The sequence below is a fragment of the Carettochelys insculpta genome, chromosome 6, assembly GCF_033958435.1.
Source record: "Carettochelys insculpta isolate YL-2023 chromosome 6, ASM3395843v1, whole genome shotgun sequence".
Lineage (NCBI taxonomy): Eukaryota > Metazoa > Chordata > Testudines > Carettochelyidae > Carettochelys > Carettochelys insculpta.
The window spans coordinates 115,736,837-115,761,150 of NC_134142.1; the positions used below are offsets into that span (position 1 = coordinate 115,736,837).

A 24,314-nucleotide genomic window follows, 5' to 3' on the forward strand; every position below is an offset into this window, starting at 1 on the left:
AAGGAACTGGCGGGGACCGGATTGCGCATGTGGCCAGGGGCGCGCAAGGGAGTGGTGCGCACTGGCACATGCGCGGTCCGGCAGAAACTGCTTGGAAGATCCGACCTGCGGCGCTGGGGCAAGCCCGACACCTAACGTGGAGCACCCATGAGGACACATCTCGAAGAACCACTGTTACTACAGTGGGTAACTTCTCTTTCCCTACCATTCTTGGCACATGTGCCAGGGGTTGCTGACCCCTGTCCTAGCTCTTAGTATTTAGGAAGAGTTCTTGAACAAACTTCCTCAAATATATAGTAGATGACGTTAGCACTTCTACAAGTATCCCACTCTGTTTTTTGTTACTAGTTTCTCATGTGTCTGTGTGATATCCCTGTGGTTGTTCCACTCTTAGGTGCTTGTGCATCCCTGTGGCAGCCAGTTGGCAATTTTTACTGTACCAGTGTCCTTCCGCACTGTGTGCGTGTGGCTAGTGTTTGACATGTAGCGTCCCCTGAGAGGTTCAGAAGAAACGTGTGCGATCTCAGCATATGGAGCTCTTTCCAGTTGCTGACCTGCTTTAACAAACAAAATAATCAGAATCCCTTTCTTTCTTTCTTCCCAACTATCCCTTCTCTCTTGTTCTTGGAGGCGGGGAAAGATTTTCCCTACCCTCTTCCTTCTGAAAATGCCAGGCTTCCCGTGCCTGAAGAGGTGTACCTCTTGTAAAGATCCTATGCCCTTGTCTCGCAGACATTCAGCCTGTATAAAAAGGCTGAGTGAAAATCATATTGCCAACGAATGCTCTCACTGCTTCAATCTAACATCCAGAGCAAGGCTCAGGATAGAGAACTTTAAGTGAAAAATAATTTTATTTGAAAAGTCTCCTTACCCTCTATCATTAGACCTTAGCACACCAGAGGACAAACCTGCTGACCAGTACCAAAGAAACGGCTGAGTTTACCGGTGGACAGTCCCTCATAAAAAGGGGACTTCTGCCATTAAATCTTCTCCTAAGCTGCTGAACTCCTCAAGAGTCAGCATCATAGGTAAGCCTAATGCCTCTGGTACCCACTCGACATGGTTACCAGCAGCACATAAACCAGCTCAGAACTGCGGCATAAGGCCTGTACCACAACACAGACTATGCTGCCCTGAGATCTGGCATCAGGATTGTCCCATGTCAAATGCTGTTACTACCGTTGCAGACCTTGTCACCGACTCTGTTGCTGTCCCTGGAGCCTACCCCCGTGGTGCTCTCACCAAAACAGCAAAAGTCTGCCCAGCACCAAAGATGCTGATGCTGATCCACACAGCACCAATACAGTTCCTCCAGCACAGTGGTGTGGAAATTCACTTGGTTCTGCAGTTGCTGCTTTTGCCACTGTGAACTCAAAACAGCCACCCCTGTCACCAGCACCATCAATTTATTATGGTGACTCTGATGCAGGACATTGTGACAGCCAATTCGTCCCAGCACTCATCTCCTACTCAGAGGAGACCACCCTGGAAGACTGCTGTGCAAAACAATCACATGGTGGTACTCGCTGGTACCCAAGGGTTCTGAATATACCCCCTGCCCCTATATTCAGGACATTGGCCCTCATGGGGTCCATGGGCCTCATAGACAATACCGTGCAGGGCCTCCCACACCAAACAGGAGGGCTGTTGTCCTTTCATCACATCACACCCAGGAAGGAGACTCTCTTCTACCAGAAGAGGAACCTTCAGAAGATGAGGAAGGCCATGAATCTATAGATGATGGCCAAGAATCACCACTTCACAGCTCTTCTTTCTCCCCAATGAAGCAGTTTATACCCTCCACACCTGGTCATGGTGGTGATTGATTTAAGAGTTGCAGGACCTCTTCAGGAATGTGGTCACAGCCCAATAAGTACACCTCCAAGAAGTCCAGGAAAAAAACACTTTGCTTCACGTATTACAACCTTCTGTTTTGACAAAAATTGCTCTATCAATGGATGAAGCCATACTTGACTCAGCTGACTCAATGTGGCAAACACAAGCATTCACGACACCCACTAACTAAAGAGCTGACAGAAAATACTTTGTGCATAACTGAACTTTCTGGTTGTGGATGCAGTTCATTACCGTGCCAATAAAAAATCAAAAATCCACAACTCTGCATTACCCCACAAAACAGGTATCCTAAACAACTTGACCTTTTAGGAAGAAAAGTCTCCTCCTCTACTCTACAGCTTTGTATAGCCAACTATACTGCCTGCCTGGCCGACTGATTATGCCAGCTATTCCGGATTGCAAGACCTCTTGCAGTATCTTCCAGATGGCAAGTGCCCACAATTACAGAGCATTATTCAGGAAGGGCAAACAGTCACCTGCATGGCTCTCCAAGTAACATAACAGATACATCAGCACATAGCACGGACACCAGTGTAGTTGTGAGGTGAGATTCATGGTTGCAGGCCTCTGGGATCCCTAAACAGTTACACATCAAAGTTGAGGACCTCCCATTCAATAGAATGTACCTGTTTGCAGCAAAGACTGACAGTCTTATATCCGATGCAAGCCTCTTGCATGACACTCAGAACCCTTGTCATGTACACACCATCAGATATACGACCTACCAGAAATTAAGGGTTAACTATTAGTACCACCGAAGACCATTCAATAAGAGATAAAAACATTGGCCTCAGAGACGAAGATAACCATCGCATACCACAACATCCAAACCATCTGTCTAAGCAACAATTTTGAGACATTGGTTGAGGGTCTGAGATGCCTTCCAATGACTATGCCAGAAGAACACTTACCCCATACAAGTTGTGAACTGCTTGCACTCTTTCATATGTCAGTGGGCCGGTGGTATGATGGACCAGTAGGTCTTTGGAGGTTGCTTGATTAGTCTGCTCTGTTCCTTTCATCTCCAGCCCACACTTCCACCCTCCTTCCCCATCGCTCTTCAGTTATCCCTCTCACGAAAACTTCTTATGTCTTAGAATTTCAGTATCTGTTCCACATAAGAACAGTGGACCCAGTTCAACCGTCTTACCATGGAAGAGTTTACTCAAAGAAACCAAAACCAGTTACTCTTTATACTAATGATATATATAAGGACAACTGCTCTGTCCATGACGAGCCAAAGGCAGTTGAGAAGGAAGTGAGGGCTGCCCTCCACACTGCAGTGCTAGATAGCCTCCAGACAGACCATGTGGGAGGGAGAGCACATGCGTGGGCTTCGTGGACACTACTACCAAAAATCTTCAGTTAGAGGTGCACATACACCTACAGTGGAGCACCCATAGGGATACACTGCTCAAGGAATCCTTGTTACTGCAGAAGGTGAATAACTACCTGTTATGTTCCAACTTTCATATTGCAAACGCTTGACCTTCAGATCAACTTTCAAAAATCAATGCTGACATTGACAGTCACTAGAGTTCATAGGGGCTGTCTTAGACTCTGTATGAGCCAAGGCAGTATAGCTCCAGAACAGATTTGATTTTGTGTGCATTGATAAATACAGTTTGCTTACAGACCTTTCACACTCACCAGGCTCTGCCTCCAATTTTTAGGGCATATGGTAGCTGCAACATATGTAGTCTAGGTTGAGAGACTTCATATGCGATGTCTCCAGTCGTGGCTAGCAACAGTTTATGTTCCTTCCTGTGATTCCCTCAAGAGTATCACTGTCCCCACTCATTCTCCTTTTTTGCAATGTTGGACAAATCCTCAAAACACCTTGCAAGGGGTACCCTTTTACTGAGCAACCCTAACTATTGTTGTTACTATGGATGCTTCCCTTGTGGGTTAGGGAGCCCATCTGGGAGACTAAACCATCCAAGGCAGATGGTCCTCTTGTGAATCCATATTGCACATCAACATCATAGAACTCAGGCCTGTATGGAATACATGCAAGCCCCTCCTTCCACTAATACAAAACAAAGTCATCTGTATTCTCAAGGACAAGCCAACTTGCATGTACTAATCAGTCACCAAAGGGGTGTGATCCAACTCCTTGTGTGTAGAAGCAATCAGGCTATAGATCAGGTGCATTTGCTACAATATCACACGGATGGCAGGCTATCTTTCAGGCTCTCTGAAGAGCATTGCAGACAGGCTCAACCAAGAGTTTTCCGAAAAACATGAGTGGGAAGTAGATTACGACCATTGAACAAATCTTCCAAAAGTGGGGACACAACCCCAAGACCCACCTGTTTGTTACATATTGCAGTCGCAAATGTCACCACTTGTGCTCCAGACCCGGCTTGGGCAAGGCTTCACTAGACAATGTCTTTCCCTTACTTTGGAATGCCCCGCTGCTGTATGTGTTTCCTCCAGTACCATGCATCCCCCACAGAACTGAGAAGATATGGGAAGATTGTGCTCATGTCATACTAATAGCTCTCAGATAGTCCAAACAGGTGTGATTCCCCTGCCTCAGATGACTATGTCCTATTCTCAAACATTGCCTCCTTCTCACAATCTGCTAATGCAACACCACGATTGCATGCTGCATCCTGACTCAGTGAATCGCCATCTGAAAGTGTGGCTAGTACATGGTTCAGTCATGCTGAAAAGTGCTCAGAGTGAAACACACATTAGTCAGTAGACATCCCAATACATGAAAAGCTGACATTTTTGAAGTGGAAGCGATTTGTGCTCTGGTTCTGGCAAAAACAACAAATGTCACCTCTGTCAACACCTTTTACTGTGATACTTGACTACTTACTACCTTTAAAGAAGTCTGGACTCTTTGACAGGTTCCTAGAAGTCCACCTGGCTGCTATCACAGCTTTCCATGACACAATAGACAGCTTCTCAGTTTTCTCTCACCTGATTGCAAAGTGCTTCCTTGAAATATGCAATACGTATCCAATACATAGAGATCCCAAGCTGCCCTGGGACCTGAACCTTGTTTTTCAGAGCCTCATGATCCCGTTTTTGAACCTTTGGCCACCTGTTCCTTATTTCACCTATTGATGGAAGTGGGTTTACTGGTGGCAATCACATCTGCCAGGTGAGTCGGAGAGGTAGTGCGTGTGTGTGTACATTGCCTCCTGTGCACTACACCGTAATTTCAAAGGAGCTTATTTCGAAGGTCAACTTTGAAGTAACAAACTTTGAAAATGTGCATCCACACGCAAAAAAAAGCGTCAGTCACCATCTGCTACTTCAAAGTATCGGCCCAGAACTTCAAAAGGAAGCATCTACACGCCTGTGGCTCCTACATCAAAATAAGAGGCCAGGAAATACTGTGGACAGAGATCACCAAGCTGACAAGCCCTTCAGAGGCTTGCAGCTAGTTGTTTCTTTAAATGGCCCCTCCCAACACGCATACCCACCATGTGCTTAGGGCTGCCAGGCTGTACACAGCACAGCACACCCTCAGCACAGAGCCGAGCCACTGCAGAGACCCGTATGGATCCTCAGCAGCTCCCGAAGGAGGATTTTCTCCAGGCTGTGGCCAGCCTGCTGGCAGTGCTGTTGACCATCCTCCAGCAGCACCGCAGGGCCAGCCGCATAGACCTTCTCCTGCGGGCCCGCTGCCAGGGGCAGTGGCTGCACCCTACCCTGGTGATCTGGCGATGCTGGGGCTTTCCCACCAGCACCAACTGGCGGGACCGCCTCGTGCTGGGGGTCTGGGATGACAACCGGTGGCTGTGCAACTTCCAGATGACCAGGGAGATTTTTGACAAGCTCTGCCACTGGCTTGGCCTGGGACACCAGGATGTGGCCTGCATTCCCCTCATGCAAGAGGGTAGCCATTGGCCTCTGGAAGCTTGTCACCCTGGACAGCCACTTCTCTGACGGACATCAGTTCAGTGTGGGCAAGGCCACCATGGGGTCAGTCCTGATAAAGGTAAGCCAGGCTGGGGCCATGTGCCCACATGGGTGGGGAACACCCGGCAAGGGATGGCCCAGTTCGGGGCTAGGTACAACCTGTCCACACATTCATGGATGTATCTGTCTTGCACCCCATGCAGGTTGTCCGGGCAATCATCGCTCTTCTCTGCTGCTGGGTGGTCACCATTGGGGACCTGGACATCGCCCTTGCCGGCTTTCATGCACCTGAGCTTTCCGAAGTGTTTCGGCATGCTCAAAGGCACATCCATAGCCATCAGGACCCTGGACCTCAGCGCGGGTGCTTTTGAGAACAGAAAGGGGTACCACAGCGGGGTCCTCCAGGCCCTTGTCTGGGGTCAGTGCATGGATGTGTGTGTGGGATGATTGGGGAGTGCCCATGATGTCCGGGTGTTTTGGAAATCATGACTCAGCTGCTGAATGCAGGAGGGTGCCTACTTCCTCCTGTGGGAGCTCCCAATAGGAGACGTTACTGTGCCCCCCTGCGTCGTGGCCGATGCCATGTATGAGCTGCACCCATGGCTCATGAGGCCGTATGCAGGATGCACCGACCCATCCCAGGACATGTTCAGCACACACCTGAACCAGGCCAGGAACACAGTTGAATGGGCGTTTGGGTGGCAGAAGAGGCGATTTAGATGCCCCTTCATGAGGGTATAAGTTAGGCTCCCGAAAGTGTCCACGGTGGTTGTGGCCTGCTCTGTACTCCACAGTATTGTGGAGAGCAAAGGGGAGTCCTAGGGCTAAGCTGCTGAGCCTGCTGGCAGGTACGAGCAGCTGCCTGTAGTCCAGTGCCGCCAGGTGCACAGAGATGGGGTGGGTGTCAGGGAGGTTCTACAGGAAGCCTTTGCCCAGGGCCTGCAGGGGCCATCCCCTAGTCAACCTCTGACTGCACCCCACCAGCCCACAATAAGGATGCAGGAGTAGGGGTGGAACTTAAACTTTAATATTATAAATAAAGCTTGTATGTTTATAAATCTCTAGACAACATGAGTGCCTACAACTATGTCCAAGGGAGGAAATATATAAAAGAGGATGGGGCAGGGGCACTGGGGGAGGGAACCAACTTGGAGGAGGGGGTAAGGGGTGAGCGCCTACAACTATGTCCAACAGGGGAGCTGTATACAAGAGGATGGTGGGGGGTGGGGGGCATTGGGGGAAGGGGCTGGGTTGGGTGAGGACTCGTTTGTCCACTGGGGTGGAGGGCCAGGAGCCATGGCAGCTGTGGGACCTTCTACCACCCTGGGTGTGGTGACCCCATTGGGGCTGGGACAACAGGAAGGTAGTAACGTTGGGGGGCCGGGTGCGGCGGCTTCAGGGTCTGTCGGAGCCATGGTGGTGTGTGGGGAGCTGGTGGGGAGGGATGGGCCTGCTTGCCCTGAGTGGCACTGGCCAAGTGCCAGGCCAGCAGCAGGTGGGAGGGTGGGTGGGATCAAGGCCCCAAGGTTGTCGGCTGGACTGGTGAGGGAGCAGGAAGTTGAGTGAGGTGAGTAGGGGGTCAGGGTTTCCAGGCTATCAGCTCCCCACACCCACACCGCCAGCTACTCCCAGAGCACTTCAGTCATCTCCCGCAGGCCGGCACTTTTGGCAGCCGCCTCCTCATCCCGTCATTGGTGATGCTGAGCCCATCGTTAACCGTGCAGGGACACAGAATCAGGTGGGGTGGCTGACTCACGGCCCTCCACTGCTGCTGGATGGGGCTGCAATGGCTGCTGGATAGTGGATCTGTGGAGAGAGAGAAGGGGATGGCCTCTGAGTCTTGTGTCCTGACTCCATAGCCCTGGGCCCTCACTCAGCTGGCCTCCACCCTGCCCTCCTGCTGTCTAATGGCCCTAGGGTGGTCCTGGGCTCTCAGGTGCAGAGGGGGTCATGCATGGTGAGGGTTGGGGTTGGTTTGGTGGTCCCATCTACTTCCCTGGGTGTGTGGACTGTGGGGCAGTGCAGGAGTAGGTGCTGAGTGTACCTACTGGCTGGTACCTCCATGAACTCTAGCGACGCCTAGCTGGAGGTGTTCTGGCTCAATGTCCTGGAGGGGAGGGCAGTGATGAAGGTCCTGTTGCTTGAACTCTCATCCTTGCTCCCAATCTCTGTTCCCTGGTCCCCCCCAGTGAGTGCTGGTAGTACCTGAGAGTCCCCTCTCCTACTCAGTGGTCGACTCCGGCTCCTTGGTCTCCTTGGCAGGGGTGGCAGCATCCAGGAGGTGCTCCAGGGGTTGAACTTCTTTCAGGCCCAAGAGGCAATGGAGCTCATTATAATGGGGGTGTACTGGGTGTGCTGTGCCTCCAACTGGCTGGTGGCATTTTGGTCTCGGCAGTAGGCCTGCCGGAGCTCCTTGATCTTTGTTCTGACATGTTCGATGCTCCTGGCAGAGTGTTCCTGGCTGGTGAGGACCCTGGCCAGCCAGTTGAATGTATCAGTGTTCTGCTGCTATGTGCGGGTCTGTATCAAGACTTCCTCCTCCTCCCACAGTGTGAGGAGGTCCTGGACTTCCTCTTCCATCCAGGAAGGCCCCCTTTTGTACTGGCGCTGCCTGGGGTTCTGGGACCCCTGGCTGGGCTCACGCCTGGGCTCTGAGTGGACATGGGGCTCCTGGCTGTCGGACATGGGGCTCCTGGCTGTCTGACATGGCTGGCTGGGGGTGGCTCTTGCTGTGGTGTGGTTGGAGAGTGGTTGTGCAGCAGGGGTTTCGTGTTCCCCCTGCTTGTAGCCCACTCTTAGCTTCCTTTGTGGGGTTGCTGGGTAGCTACCTCTTTACGTGTGGCTGGCGGTGACCATAGAGCCTGTCTGGGCTGGCTGGAGTGTCTCTGGGCTGCTGCGGACCATTGCCATGTTGGACCCGCTACTTTGAAGTTATGGGATGTGGAGCGTCTATTTTGAAGTTACACTTCAGTATAGGGCGCTATTCCCATCCCGGGAATGGAATAAGGACTATGACATTGGGCCCCAGTACTTAGATTGCTATTTCAAGGTAATATATAACGTGCGTAGACGTGCTGTGCTTAAATGTAAAGTAAGCCCTAATTTCTAAATAAATTTTGAAGTTCATTGCTAGTGTAGACGCATGCACTTGGTTTTTTCCCCTGTAATTCAATGGACTTTTTATTAATCTCCCAAAACAGAGGGTTGGAAAGTGGACTGACTGGATAATCCTATTGCCAGTACAAAATTGTGAGTTTCCCTAGTTAAATAGTAAATCCTGTTAAGTGTAGCCCAACTGGCTGTATTTTGGTTCTAATTACAGTAAAGTTTTGAATCAGGGTACAGTGAGGTTTTCCCAAATGTAGATCAGTAGTTCTTTTTAGTAGTGTGAACAGTACTTTGAAGTTAAACCTTTAAGCGGGGTGTGTGTGTGTGTGTGTGTAAAAAAAATACCCCCATAAGGGTGTGCTGATAGGTAGATGTGCCATTTAAATTGCTTCCTTCTGGACAAAATTTGGGGGGTTGTAATTCGCCATCCGCCTAGCTTGACTGGTGGAAAATATAATGTATCAACAGGGTTCAGGTTTTTCCCGCCACAGAATCGAATAGAGTAAAATAGAGTAAAATCTCGGTTAACCAGCATGCCATGGGCTGGCTAACAGGCTGGGGCCAGCTGTCTGGCCACCAATGGCAGCTTTGGTCTGGGAGTTAATTATTCTATGGGGGATGATTAGCCGCCCACCAGAGGCAGCAGCAGGGGTGTGAGACAGGCTATCCAGCTGGCAGCAGTGGAACTGGAAGCCAGCTGCTTGGCTGGGGCTGGGGGGCCATGGGGCTGGCTGTACAGCTGGTGGCAGTGGGGCCAGGAGGTGCCTGCTTGTTCAAGGCCAGTGTCTGTGGGGGCCAGATCTCTGTCCAGCTGCAAGGCATGGGGATCCAGCTGCCAGGCCTCTGGCCCTGCCCTAGTATCCAGCAATGTTGGATGCTGGATAATAGAGCTTTTACTGTAGTGCCTGAGCTCTGTCTGTACTACAGCTTCCTTTATTGCTATTACCAGGGGAGTTGGAGCCATGATGAATTATGCAATTCAATTTATGTCTTTGTAGCTTTCTGACCTATTCTTTTTCAGTGTGGATGCATGTGGTTCCAATAGTATTTTAAGTCAGGAGTGATGGCGGAGAAAGAAGAGAATATTCGCAGGAAGTGTGAGGGTTGCAGTACCATCTTACGGCTTACTGTTGCTATCCCCATTTGTTTAGCTTATCATTGCTTTGCAGAGGTAAGATGGGCACAACAGCTCTTATTGGGGCCTCCCTTCTTACTCCCTTTTCTCCTCCATGTAAAAAAAATGCATGATGAGGTCTGTGTGCGAGCAAGGACTTTTGTCTAAATAGGTGCAGACTACAGAACTGTAGCTGGTCCCAGTGCCCAGGATCATAACCTCTTACCCCTTAAATAGAGAAGCTGCCATGTATGTTCTACTTCACCAGGAGGGTGGTGAAGCATTGGAGTGCACTGTCTAGAGAGGTGGTGGAATCTCCATCCCTGGAGGTTTTTAAGTCCCCGCTTGACAAGGTCCTGACTGAGAAGCAGGGGGCTGGACTAGAGGAGCGGAGGTCTCTTCCAGCCCTATGATTCTATGTTTACCAAGTATAAGCATCTCCTTAATCTTGGGATCCCAGGACAATATCTTTTTCCCTGTGGGTTCTGTTTTCCTTCACTTTGTAGCTCAATATGGTCTACTCTCTCTGGATAGAGCACATCTACTTTGGAAAACTTATTCTTTCCTATAACTCTTAAAGAACAATCTTGAGTAAAACTATCTGATTATTATTGGCCTTATGGTCGAAGAAGCATCTTCCTTATATAAAGAATAAACAGCTTCTTGATAAACCTCTGTGGGTTTGCACAGCTCTTATGAAATTTTTGCATTAGCTAGTGGAACCATCACTTGTGAAGCAATTGTCAAGCTCTTAAGATCTGGGAAAGGGCAAATTTTGGGACCTTGCAGAAGTAAGTTCCAGACACATTGAATGACTTCTCCAGTACTGATCTACTGGTGAATTGGGTCTGTCTCACAAAAACTCATCACCGAATGAATCATTTTATTAGTCATTAAAGTGCTACATTTCTGCTGTTTTGTTTTGTTGGAGTACAGACTAACATGGCTACCTGTCTGTTACTATTCTAATGCATTGTATTTCAGTGGCTAGGTAGAGTGCCTCACGGTATCTGGTTATTACTTAAGAGGTATGAATTAGTGTTTTAGTGTACTCTCTGAATGCACTAATGTTCATGAAACTTTTTTTAAAATGTTTTAAATGTTTTGTTTCTTTGCTTTTAACTTTGAGTTGCTTTAGAAATCTTCCCCAGTAAAAAAAAAAAAAAAAAAAATATTCCCATAATCTTCTAACAGATATGACAAATTAATTTGTTTCTGCCAATTTGTGTTTCACATTGTTTTTCTCTTATTCAAATGATCGCTATGGGAAGAATCTGAAGAAATTTATATTTGACTCACAGCACCAAAAAATACTGGCCCACATATCAACATGAATGTTCGGTATTGCTGGGTGGTAGAGGGTCTTAAAAATAAAAATAAGACATAAATTTGTTATACACAACATCTTAGATTATGTAGATAAATAGAAGAAAAATAAGAGACGTTTGCACACTTTGCATTTCTAAGAAAAGTTTTTAATCTGCTGCAGAGTTTAAAATCCAGATACTGTAGGGCTAAGAATCTGAAAGTGGAATAGGCTTGGTGTTTATTATCTAAGTTAAATGTTTATAAGTCTGACTTGCTTTGTACTGCCCACTCTAGATGACTGAACATGTGTTCAGAAATCTCTTCTGCCTCCACCACCCTTGGAGCTTGTGAAACAGAATGTATTTGAAACAGTAATCTAGGAGGGGAAATAAAGTTCTTGGAGGAAAATGTAAACTTGTTTTTTAAATTTCTTCCAGATTGTCGACTTTTTAAAGAAAAAACATGATTTTGTAGACCTCATTATAAAGCACATAGGGACCTCTGCTATTATGGACTTGTTGCTCAGGCTGCTGACTTGTATAGAACCTCCACAGCCCAGGCAAGAAGTATTAAATGTGAGTAAAACTGTGACTTGTTATAGTGGTTGGCATAGGTGAATTCTTAGGGCCTATCTGTTGTGCCAGTCTGATTTAACTTTAGATACTTAAATGTATATGGTTGCACTGGTGTAAACTCCTTCATTTAAATAGAAGTTGCAAGAGTGACTAAGCTCTCTTCACCCAGTTTGTTTTTAACATCTGTTTAATTCAGATCCTTGCTAGACTGTTCTAAACTGCATTCTAAGTGGTGTTCATAACAGTTTTTGGCACTTCACTTCAGTTATTTTTAAACCAGTTTAGCCCTTGTCTGCACATAATTCTACTGCTTTACCTGCGCCACCATAGTTAAAGCAGCAAAACCCTCCTTGTAGCAGCAGTTCTACTAGTTTAGCTAGTGGAGAGGAAGTTAAATTGGTATAGTTTCTTTCACTTTATTGAATTGAAGTAAGATGTATCTGTATAATTACGCCTGTAGTAGGGGAATTCTACTAGCATAAAATATTTTAATTTTCAAATACTTTAATTTAAAAGTTTCTTGTTTTAATAATGAAAAGGCCCATTACCAATATAGTTATGCTGGTCAAACTTGGTGTTAGACCAGGTTGTGGGTAAACTGTTGCAAATTCCAACTGTGAGCACCCACTCATATCAGTTTAAATCTGTTACTTTAGTGTATTTTAAACTGACATGAGTTTGCATCAGTTTATGTATACTCTACATAAAGGCAGACTTCCAAGGGTAGGTTCTTTCTAGTGCATTTCAGATAATTTTCAGTTGTTATAGTGAATAAGAGCCCTTTTATAGTAATAATTAAAACTTTTTAAAAACCGCCTTAATATAAAATTTGAAAAGCTCATCACTGATAGCATCTTCATTATCAATTAATATTTTCCACTGGAGATAACGCAATCTACATAAAGTAAAATAAACTTAAAAAATGACTGCAGATCTGGTATTTAATGGCACTGCATTTTTTCTGACTTTATCAGTTATGAAATGCTGATGGTTTGGGTGTGAGTAGCCTTTTGCAAATGCAGCAAGTATGGTAAGACCTCAGCAGAGCTACTTGACAAAGAGTTTGCCAGATGAATCCTGCCTGGGTTTGCCAGCACCTAGATGCATTGACAATTTCAGCATGTTGTAAATGCCTCTCCTCAAGCTCTGGGGTAGGGGTGTACTTCAGAGTTACTGTTTTTAATAAAGTTACTGATGAGTCTATTTAGGTGAGGGAAAACCCACTTTTATAATGTGTTTTGTTTACGTACGTTTGTAAAAGCCTGTGAACATCCCATGCAGTACCTCAGGAGTCCATTCCAAAAGTTGAATTTTATTTCCTTGTGTGTGAGGATACAAATATATTTAACTTGCTAACTGAGGTTTGTTATTTTTAATGCTGTTTTCGTAACAGCTTGGTAACGTGTTCCTCAGAGGGCTTCAGTGAGCATTTGGGCGAATTGGAGTAACACTTTGGAGTTTGTGGATAAATATACACAACTAGTATATGAAGATAATACTTCTGGGGTCCTGAAGTCTGTACATGTTGTCTTTTCAGGTCTAATAGGGAAATGTATTTTTTTTTTCTCATAGAAAAGAGTTCTTTCCCTATAAACTGAGAAAATAAGGAAGAAGGCTTAGATAAGGAGCCAGTACTGCTCAACATCATTATTCATTATCTCGTTATAATGCAAAAATGTCAGGTGTGATGCCACTATCTCAAAGCAAATAGAATGCCTTTTTCAGAAATTGTGTTTACTTTCAACAAAAGATCATGCTAAGCCTCTTGAATTTATTATACAGAACTATTAATTTGAAGAATAAAAATGCTATTATTGATGACTTTCAACATGCACGTTATACTTTATAGTTATGATTTAAAGGAAAAAATACTGCATTTGTATTCAATGTCATTAAATCTTTTTACAGTGGTTAAATGAGGAGAGAATTATCCAGCGGCTTGTGGAAATTGTACATCCATCTCAAGATGAAGATGTAAGTACTATTTTTGCACTTGTCAATATCAAGATGTTTAGCTTACTAATTACTATTATGGTAAAAGAAGTTTTGATTCTAGTAGGCCTGTCTTAGCTGACAGAAAATCTGAAAGCAATAGTGTGATTGGAAATATTAGTCAGTAGTAGATTTGCTTATAATTCCATATATGCTGTCAGATATGCATCAAGGTTCTGGCCTCTGAAATTCTTGAATGGATGAGATACGATGGCAGGAGTCTCCTAGTAGGGGTATTCTTCCATCTTTATGGCAGTAGAATGGAGTCTTATCTGAAGACTATTGATAGTTAGAAATGTGTTGGGAAAAAAACCTTTATCTCCACCTGTAAAATAACACAAATTGCTTGGTATCTGGTTATGTTTTTTGTGCATGACTTCGTGATTTCTGGTGTGCGAAATGTTCTTTAGGCAGTATAGTCCTATACTACTCTTAAACAACAACAAAACTTTACCTTTGTTTTTTCAGAGGCATTCAAATGCATCACAATCACTCTGTGAAATTATTCGCCTGAGCAGAGACCAGATGTTACAAGTACAGAACAGTACAGAACCAGACCCGCTACTTGCGACTCTAGAAAAGTACGTTGGACAGTTTAACATCTGATTTACTTGCCTTGTACAGGAAACTCTTTCATGTTTGGCCTTCTATCTTTGGAACTCTCACATAACTGGCACTTTAACCCTAAGTAAATTTTAGTTACTTTTTCCAGAAGTACAGTATGGTGAAAGTAAATACATATAAATAGAGCAAATACAGTATAAGTTGAGCAACGAAGGGTCCTGTGGCACCTTATAGACTAACAGAAAAGTTTAGAGCATGAGCTTTCGTGAGTTAACTCACTTCTTCAGATGCTGGTTAACTGTGAGTGAGTTAACTGTGAAGTGAGTTAACTCACGAAAGCTCATGCTCTAAACTTTTCTGTTAGTCTATAAGGTGCCACAGGACCCTTCGTTGCTCTACAGATCCAGACTAACACGGCTACCCCTCTGATACTAGTATAAGTTGAGTGTACAGTACTACTGTACTACCATACTAGTATACAATACATTTTTGTTTCTTAAGATCTAATCTTGGTGTGTGGGGTTTTATTTTCCAGTGTTATGTATTGCTAGGTATACCTCTCTATTATCCAGAATATTTGAATATCTGGCAGCCTCCCTTCCAGTCCCGTGGCTGCCACATATGAAAGAGTTTACCTCTGAGTAAGGTAGCATATTTATATTTTAGCTATTTGAATTCTTTTAGAAGTAAAAAGAATTACTATTCTGTAATTTTTCCATGGTGTTTTCTGAAGTAACTAAATTTATGAAAGTGAGCAAATCTCAAAATTGGATTTCATATCACAATTTTATACATGATAGGTCTGGTTTGATAGTTGTGCATTATGCTTATGCTTAACAGAAGCTTGGATTTAAAACACGTAAATCTGATGCTGTGGGGTAGTAATAACCTTCAGAAAAATGCTGAAGGAAACTGGTTTGATATTGTGAGAAGAGGGGAAAAATGTGAATCTGTACCCAATCTTGATCAGTCGTTTTATAAAGGAAAACTAGCTAGTTGTCTGTGTAGACACTTAATTGTACTTTTAAAAGTTGTATGTTTAACTTTATTGATTTATTTTTCTGTCCAGGCAAGAAATTATAGAACAGCTACTATCAAATATTTTTCATAAAGAGAAAAATGAATCCGCAATAGTCAATGCAATCCAAATATTATTGACCTTACTTGAGACAAGACGACCAACGTAAGACTTTTTTTTCCCTCATTGCTGTTCATGTTCTTAGTGATATTTGTGCTTCTGGTGAATTTGCCTTCTGTATAGATGACATTATATGCATCCTTCCATGAACTGTAGGATAGGGTCTCTTCCTTTGCCCCCCTATGTCTGCCAGCTTCTCACCTGGAAGGGTCCTCTTGATCTAATGTGGAAACTTAGCCGCATAAACTTCTTAATTGTATTCTCAAGTATTGCTTTATTTCTCAGTCTTTGAATTTTTTATGCTGACTTTCATATCAGTCATTTTCCACGTATTGCAGTGATGGAATCATACATGGCTGAGCACATCACTGATGTCAGTTGTGGTCTAGTCCCAAGATTCTCATGTTTTGTAAAAAGCCTGGTATAAAATATTTGCGGCATTGCTATATTTCCCAGTTTTGTCTTGGCAGCTGATAATGGCTGCTTTCTGAGGATATGTCTGCACTACAGAGTTAGTCTGGAATAGTTTGTTTGAGAGTTGTTATTCCAAAATAAGCTATTCCAGAATAATGCATACACGCTACAGGCAAACCCCAAAATAAACTATTCCAAAATAGCATGTCCACCCACAATAAAGCACTGCTTCCAGGAACTCTGATCTGAAATACCATGTCTATACAGCAGTTTTATTTCAGAAGAGCTTATTTTGAAATAGCCCCTATTCCTGTCTACACAGCCCCATAATAGGTGCTATTATGGGGTTTACCAAATTTGAAATAAGCTGCCTGCTTATTTCAAAATAGCAGTTATGTGGACTCTTACAAAGTTATTTCAGAATAATGGCTGCTATTCTGAAATAACATTGTTCTGTGGAATCACCTTGGGTGCCCCTTTGCAACTGTGAGACCACAACCCATTTCTCTCTCTGATCCTGCTTTCTTTGAGTTTCAGCTTCTGCTTTCAGCCAGTGGTGAGAGTCTGTTCTTAACATCTGTTGTGGTCTTGTCCAGTCCATGGCCCTGTTCTAAACCCCAAAGCATTTTCTGCAACCTTTTCAGTAGATTAGAACTTTTTCGCTCTTGCATCAGACTGTTCCAGAAAAAAAGAAACAAATAGGAGAAAGCTGATGCACAGTCTGTAATGACATCCCTATCTGTCTGCTCATATATGCCTCTCTTTAATGTTTGTATTTTCAACTTGTTTAAGTTGAATCCTATGCCAGAGGCATAGGGTTTAAGTTGAAAAACAAGTCTCTTGCTTTGAAGTGGAGTTATAACATTGCAATACATTACAGCTGTCATGCTGCAGGCATACAATGTGTTGCAAAACTTGAAGCTGTGAAAAAACACAAGTGCTTCTAAAATATTTTTAGTCATTTTGGTGAAAAATTTCCAAAATTATATGGGCACATAAGTGACAGTGAAAGTCATTGGGGAGTTAGGGCATTTCTACACCACAATCTTAAATGACCTGAATTAAGAATTCTAAGTCCTCATTGACTAAGCCACGTTTAAGTCAGGAGTTTGACCTAACTGTGTCACCTGGCGCATGAGTTTTTTCATATTTCTGTGCAATGTCACTAAGTCTGTCTAATTGTTGAGTGTATTTCAAGCCAGGCCTTACATGATTTTAAAATGTGTGCTGTTTGGCCCAAAGTAATTTCTTTGATATTAATGGATATCTGCTATACAAGGCCCTCAACTCCTCTTGGCTAATTGCTGAGTGGTAATGATATAAGTAGCTCTTAGGAAATAAATGCCTTGTGTTTTGCTATTTATATTTTCTTTGATTCTTTTCTGGAGTGTTCCAGGTATTGTTTGGTTGAGAGGCAGCGATGGCGGCAAATTGCTTCTTTGTTTTCCAGCAGATAGCTACTGCTTTTTAGTATATTTAGCAAGGAAGACCCAATTAATGCATAAGTAGGCTAATGAGACTTAGGAATGGTTAACTTATCAGTGTTTTATAATTGAAAACTGAATTTCAAGGACCTGTCATAGTTAACTAATACTTTAAATTGAGAGGGTAGTAATCAGTTATACATGACTTTCCAAAATTACAAAGGCTAAATTAGAATGAGCTGCAGAAACTAGATATAATCTGAATCTTGAAAACGGCTTCTTAATTCTTTGAAATGCTAATACTATTTGAATTTTAGAAACCAGGTGAGGGGATCTACATGCTTTCTGTGTACTGCAGATGGTTCTCTAATACTTTGAAGGCAAAAATAATGGATTTTTATCTTCAGTTGTGGCTTCTGTATTCTACCTGCTTAAAAAGATAGAAACTTTTTAAGCGACTCAAGTGACTGAAATTTGTGTTGAGCAGTCCACAGTGAAATAAGTGAATTGTTTTAATTTTCCTTTTTAGCTTGTAGGTGATATATATTTGGAGCTTTGCTCTCTAAGTTTAACCCTTTGTTTACTTTTTCTAGTTATAGGTCTGTATAGTTGATGCTGTGTTAAGATTGTCTCTGTCTTGAGTTAATATAACTAAGCCTTCAGTATAATCAACAAACTCATCTTTGTATATTTAGATTTGAAGGCCATATAGAAATCTGTCCTCCAGGCATGAACCATTCAACATACTCGGTCAACAAAAGTGTTTTAGAAGCCATAAAAGCACGACTTTCGTCCTTCCATGAATTACTACTTGAGCCCCCAAAAGTAAGTAGAATCTGCAGTTTTACCAAATGAAAATAGACACGGATTACAGGCTGCCTTTTATTGATAAAAGCTTTAAAAAGTATAGTTCTTCGAGTGCTTGCTCCTGTCTATTCCCCCTTAAGTGCACGTGTGTCACATGTAGCGTTGCCAGAGACTTCCATCAGTGGTATCAATCTGCCTGGCTCCAGCATCCTCATGCACCAGCATAAAGTGATCAGTAACTCCTGTACTATGTTTCCTTTTACTGTCTGTGCTGGTCTCTGGAACACCCTTTTTTGGTTTGGTAAGGCATTCAGTAGTTTTTCTGTTCTGCAGTTTAGTTATCTTCCGTTTTAATTTCTAATAGTAGTGTAGATTGTATCATTGTATCTAGTGAGGCACACACCCTGCCTTGGCAGATGCCATTTTACATTATTCCACTTAAAGACTCCCAGTACCAACCTCCAACAAATGGGTACTGCAACGGAGTCAACCCCCATGCAGCATCCGCAGGGAGCAATTGAAGAAGAAGTTACACACCTTGGTGCTGTAATGATAGTTCTCCGAGATGTGTCCTTGTGGGTGCTCCATAACCCTCCTTTCTTCCCCGCTACTTGGTGTCTATATGAACTTCAGGTAGAAAAGAAACAGAGGAGACCTGTGCCTCGCTCTCTCTCCTCAGTGCGGTGATGTCACTTGCTGGCTCATGTGCATGTGTGGCACAAGGCGGGGATGGGGGGTACTGCTCTGCAAAGCATCTGATCTGTAGCGCAGGATGCGCCGACACCTGCATGGAGCTCCTGCAGGGACACATCTCGGAGAGCTATTGTTATTGCACCAAGGTGAGTAACTTCTTCTATCTGGCACAGACTGAGGCCTCTGTCCCTTAGAGTATCTTTGGGGCAAGCATGCACTCATGGACCTGCTCGGAGTCCCATTACTGATCAGAGTCCCAACTTGGCTGTCTGTGGCATTGTCAGCTGTATTTGTGGCACTGATCTCTGTCCTGCTCCAGGCATGGCCTCTCCCATTTGAGGGTGTATGTGGTGGGCAGCTCTAACTCTGGCTCTTCTGGCTCTGCCCACTACAGTGACACTCAGCACTCTGTCTCTGAAGGCTCATGTCCATTTTGACACTGCTCCAGTTTGAACTCGTCCGGTCCTGAGGGCCAGCTGCTTTGACCCCTCCAATGGCAGACACCAGGCGTATTTCAGCATCGTTTCTGCTCTGTGAACAGCTCCCACTCTCCACACTGCTCCAGCTTGTCAGGCCGGTCTCCCCATAGGTTCATCTCTCTGTCCCCATTTTGTGTGACATACCAGTCTTCATCTCAGTGCTGATAATCCTCAATGCATCGGCAACAATCCTCATCAGCTTACCAGTCCCGCTCTTGACACAGATCTCCATGTTGGCACTGCTCCGACTCTTGACGTCTCTTCCTGTCCTGGTACCTGTCTCAATCTCTACACCAGTCCTGCTCTTCATCCTGGTCTTGATCTACTTGCCTTGTTAATCCAGTTAGTATTTTTGGTCGTGGCTTGCCACTCCCCACAAATGGCGCTGGCTGGGTTGGTCCCATGGCCCTCCTGCTTGGCCTCTCCCATCTGTCTTTGGGGGGCTTCAGTTCTATCTAACTGCTCTGTTCCAGTGGACCCTCATCTTTATAGGGGCATGGGATCTCCTCAGTGACCTCCCTCCCACTGGGAGTTGGGCGTACCATCTGGTGCAGGGTACCATGATCCAACCTCAGCCTTTGGCAATCTCTCTGGATGCTGAGGCTATAATTAGCTGTCCTCCAGATTCTCAGTCTAGGGTGGCTCACCATTTGGTTATCTTGAGAGGTTACAATTCCTGGGCCTCTCTCCGTAAATTTAAGGATTTGCTGTCAGAGGACTTGCAGGAGGAGTTCTGTGCCATACTGCAAGAGAGTAAGTGTCCTGTACCTGTCTTCAGACTTCCCTAGATTCAGTGGGATGCTGTGGCATGGGTTATTGCTTCAGGCATTGCCATTCATCTAGTGACCTGGTTATAGCCCACCATCTGGTCTCCCGCCAGAGGTCCAACAAACTACCTAGGCCCTTCCTTTTGACAGAACAGAGTTGTTTGCAGATCGGACCAACTCCCATCTGCATAGCTTCAAGGACTCCAGGAATACCATGAAGTTCTTGCGCATGCGTATGCCAGCTGTGTAACAAAAGTCATTTCAGCTGCAACCCAGCTTCATGGGTGCTTGGACTTCTAAAACCCCAAGCCCAGCCACTCATACCATAAGCCCTCCCATCTGCAGCCTGGGGCCCACCAGTGCCAATCCAAGCATTCATTCTGATGATGCAGCCAAGATTGGAGTAAGAGTGCCACTGGATCCTTCCCTGCCATTCCTCAACAGGCTCTGCACATTCCTCCTGACCTGGTTGGCCATTGGGTCCTCAGGATAGTCACATTGGGCTGCATCATCCCTTTACATGCTCTTTCACCTTCTTTCTCTCTCCTCCCCCACCCCTGATTTGCTCCTCCTCAGGGATCCTTCTCACAGGCAGCCCCTCCTCCTCCAGCAGTTGCAATCACTTGTAGCCCTGGGGGTGGCGGAATAGGTTCATCCTCTGAAAAGGGGGCCAGGGTACTATTCCCATTATTTCCTAGTTCCAAAGCCAATAGGGTCCTGCTGCTTATCCTGGACCTCAAGTAACACAAGTTTTATTGTTTCCCAGAAGTTCCGTATGTTTTCCCTGGGCACCATTATTCCCCCTTTGGATCTGGGGGACTTGTGCACTGCTCTCGACTTAAAGGATGCATATTTCCATATTGTGATCCAGCCTTCCTATCGATGCTACCTCTGTTTTACTGTGGGGCACCTCCAGCTTCAGTTTACTGCCCTTCCTTTTGCGCTTTCCTTGGCCCTCATGGTATTTACCAAATGCGGGGCAGTGGTGGCGGCCTTCCTTTGCCACATTGTCATTCAAGTTTACCCATACCTGGACAGTTAGCTCCTGTGGGGCTGTTAGTTGAGTCAGGCAAAAGCTCAGATGGCTCTCACGAGAGAAACTCAGAACAAACTGGGATTCTGACTCAATCCAGGAAAGCCCTTGTTGATCCTTACTAAACACACAGGGCTCACTGGGGCAATTTTTGTCACCATTAAAGTGAGGGTGTTGCTTCCCATTAATCATTTCTAGACTCTTGTTGAACTTATATGCTCCCTGTCCAAGTTTCCAGTCACCATGGTCAGGACGTTCCTCCATCTATTGGGTCATGTGGCAGCATACACAAATGTGGTCGTTTTTTGCAAGGCTGCTGCTTCGCACCGCCCCCCCCCCCTCCCCCCCCCGGGCATAGTGAGCATCGGTGCATTAACCCAGCCAGGATGTCATGGATGTGATTTGTCACAGTGCCACAACATATCTCCAACCCTCTCTGCTGGTGACTAAATCCCCAAAATGTGCTGGTTGGCATTCTCTTTCACAGTCTCCACCCTACTATGTCTCTGGTAACAGATGTGTCTGCTTTGGGGTGGGGGGCAATGTGGCCTCTGAAGGAGTGATCCCCATTCCTCCTTATGCATAAAGCACTCCTCAAGGTTTGCAAAGGCCAGATGGACATTATCGTGATAGCTCAGCTTGGGCTTCTTCCCATTAGACGTTCCCTTCTTCTCGACCTCATCACGCAGGACCTTTTGGCTGTGCCACCTGAACCTTGGCTCACTTCACCTCATGGTGTGGCAGCTTCATGATTAAACCCTGTTGAGCAGGCATGCTTGGAGCAGTTGTGGCAGGTCCTTCTCAGCAACTGCAAACCATCTATGTGGCATTTGTACTTGACTAAGTCGACACACTTCTGGTGGTGTCAGCACAACTTCGCACCTGTGTGTACCTCTGTCCTGCAGATGCTGAACTACCTTGTTTCTCTGAAGCAGCAGTGTCTTGCCTCTTATTCCATCATGGTCCACCTGGTGGCCATTTTGGCCTCCCTTCCAAGGGAGGGTGGATGCTCTGTTTTTGTGCACCCTATGTGGGGTGTTTTCTCAAGGACATGGGCCACCTTCACCTGCCAGTCTGTGGGTCTGTTGTGGCGAGGGACCTTAACCTGGTGCTCTGGAGAGCGTGCTTATGGGCCAATGTATGAGGCTAAAATTTGCTATCTCACAAAAAAATGTCATGCTACTGTTGCCAAAGTGGTTGTACGAGATTCTTATTACATTTTCTGTTTGTGGATAAGTAACTAGAGTCTTAAAAATCCACAAGTATCTGCTTTATGTCTGTGGATATGAATGAGGATATCCACAGAATCTTTTTTGCAGGTGCATATACAAATGTATCATCTGCAGAGGGCTCTGTAAGTATCACTGAAAAGGTGTATAAGCTTTTAAAGAAAATTTGTCCCACTGGCTTTTTATCTAGAAAAGTGTTATGAAGACAACATGGGGCGTATTGGATCCACCTGTTGGCAACACCCGCTTAAATGTGATTAGGTTGATATCCAGCCTTCTGCAGACTAATACAAACAATGTTAATCTGGAACTTATGGAGTTGAACAGCATAGGAGTTATCTTGGTAAGAATAATTTATTTACATGGTTATGAGCTGTACACTACCATCTTGATTTTTATGATATCTCAGAAATCAGATGGTAAAGTCCTGATAAGATATCACAGCATCTCTTTTTTGTCAATGCAGATTGCACCTTACAGTGTTTTACAGTGAGCTGCGTGATGAAGCTTTCACCCTTTTGTTATGAGACTATTTGACTGCATGGGTTTCATTAAAGTGACAAATTTTTAAAGTGCTTATACTAGTGCTGAAGATCTAATAGTATGGGTGCACTAAAGTGCCTTGGATTGAATGAGAAAATAGATACAGTAGACGTCACAGAACCTTGGTGGAATGAGGATGGTGAATGAGACAGTAAAAGCAGGGTACAAAATCCATCAGAAGGACAGAATGAGTTGTGCTGGTGGGAGGAGTGGTAGCATATGTGAAAGAGCTTAGACTCAAATGTTTGAAAAAATCTTATGAACCAAAGACCCACTTCATCAGATGCATGAGTGGTGTGGGGGGTTGGGGGGGAGATGGTTTCAAACTACAGAAGCCTGTGGGAGAACACTTCAATCTCCCTGGACACTCAGTGGCAGATTTAAGGGTGACAGTTCTGAAACAAAAAAATTTTAAAAATCAAATGGAGAGAGAAATCTCTGAACTGCAATTTATTTGCAAATTTGACTCCACTAACCATGGATTAAACAGAGACTGGGAGTGGCTCACAGTTTACAAAGGCAGTTTCTCTGCTCTGGGTGCTAATAGCTCCCCATTAGACTCTGACAAAGGCTCATATCCCCCTGTCTGATCTGACTTGTTTTTTCCTCTTTTGATAAGTGCTTTTGACACTGGGCCATTTCCACCTTGCTGAATAGACCTTGTCAGCTCTGGCCTTCCCTCTTACTGTGACCCCACTCTTTAAATACCCCTCTGAACCCCCCCATGCATCTGATGAAGTGGGTCTTTTGCCCACGAAAGCTTATGCTCCAACATATCTGTTAGCCTGTAAGGTGCCACAAGACTATTTCTTGTTCTCGAAGCTATAGACTAACACGGCTACCTCTCTGATACACAGTATAATTAAATTTGACATCTCAGTGGTGGAAAAATACACAGAAATTAGGGGGTAAGTTTAAAAAGAAATCAAAATGTGCAGTGACAAAAAATCAAATCACTGCAAACTGCATGGAAGTTTAAAGACGCTAGAAGAGAGGTTCAACCCTGAATTTGAATACAAATAAACAAAAACCAAGAAAGTGCCACTGGTTAAACAACAAAGGAAAAGAATCAGAGTGAAAAACATAATTTAGAAAATGGAAATTAAAACCTAGGTGAGGAAAATAAAAAGGAGCATAAATTCTGACAAATTATGTGTAAAAATATGGTTAGGAACATCAAAAAAGAATATGAAGAAGAGCACACCAAAGACTCAAAGTAATAGCAAGAAAACAAACTATCAGAAGCAGGAAGCCAGTGAGGTCACTGGATGGTCAAGATGCTAAAGGAGCCCTCAAGGACAATAAGGCCATTGTGGAGAAACTAAATTCATTATCTGCATTGATCTTCATGGCTGAGGAGGGAGATTCCAAAACCTGAGCCATTCTT

The 24,314-nt window shown here is 44.7% G+C and overlaps 1 protein-coding gene across 8 annotated transcripts in view; it reads left to right on the top strand.

Annotated features, from left to right (window-relative positions):
* PPP6R3 (protein phosphatase 6 regulatory subunit 3) overlaps positions 1-24,314 on the top strand; it is a 140,646-nt gene that overhangs the window by 62,019 nt on the left and 54,313 nt on the right. For all 8 annotated transcript variants that reach the window (XM_074997921.1, XM_074997926.1, XM_074997927.1 and 5 more), the window contains 6 exons: positions 11,707-11,844; positions 13,753-13,818; positions 14,305-14,417; positions 15,470-15,583; positions 18,072-18,201; positions 22,575-22,727. In XM_074997921.1, coding sequence (XP_074854022.1) covers positions 11,707-11,844; positions 13,753-13,818; positions 14,305-14,417; positions 15,470-15,583; positions 18,072-18,201; positions 22,575-22,727 — 714 coding nt within the window. The remainder of the gene's footprint in view (positions 1-11,706; positions 11,845-13,752; positions 13,819-14,304; positions 14,418-15,469; positions 15,584-18,071; positions 18,202-22,574; positions 22,728-24,314) is intronic.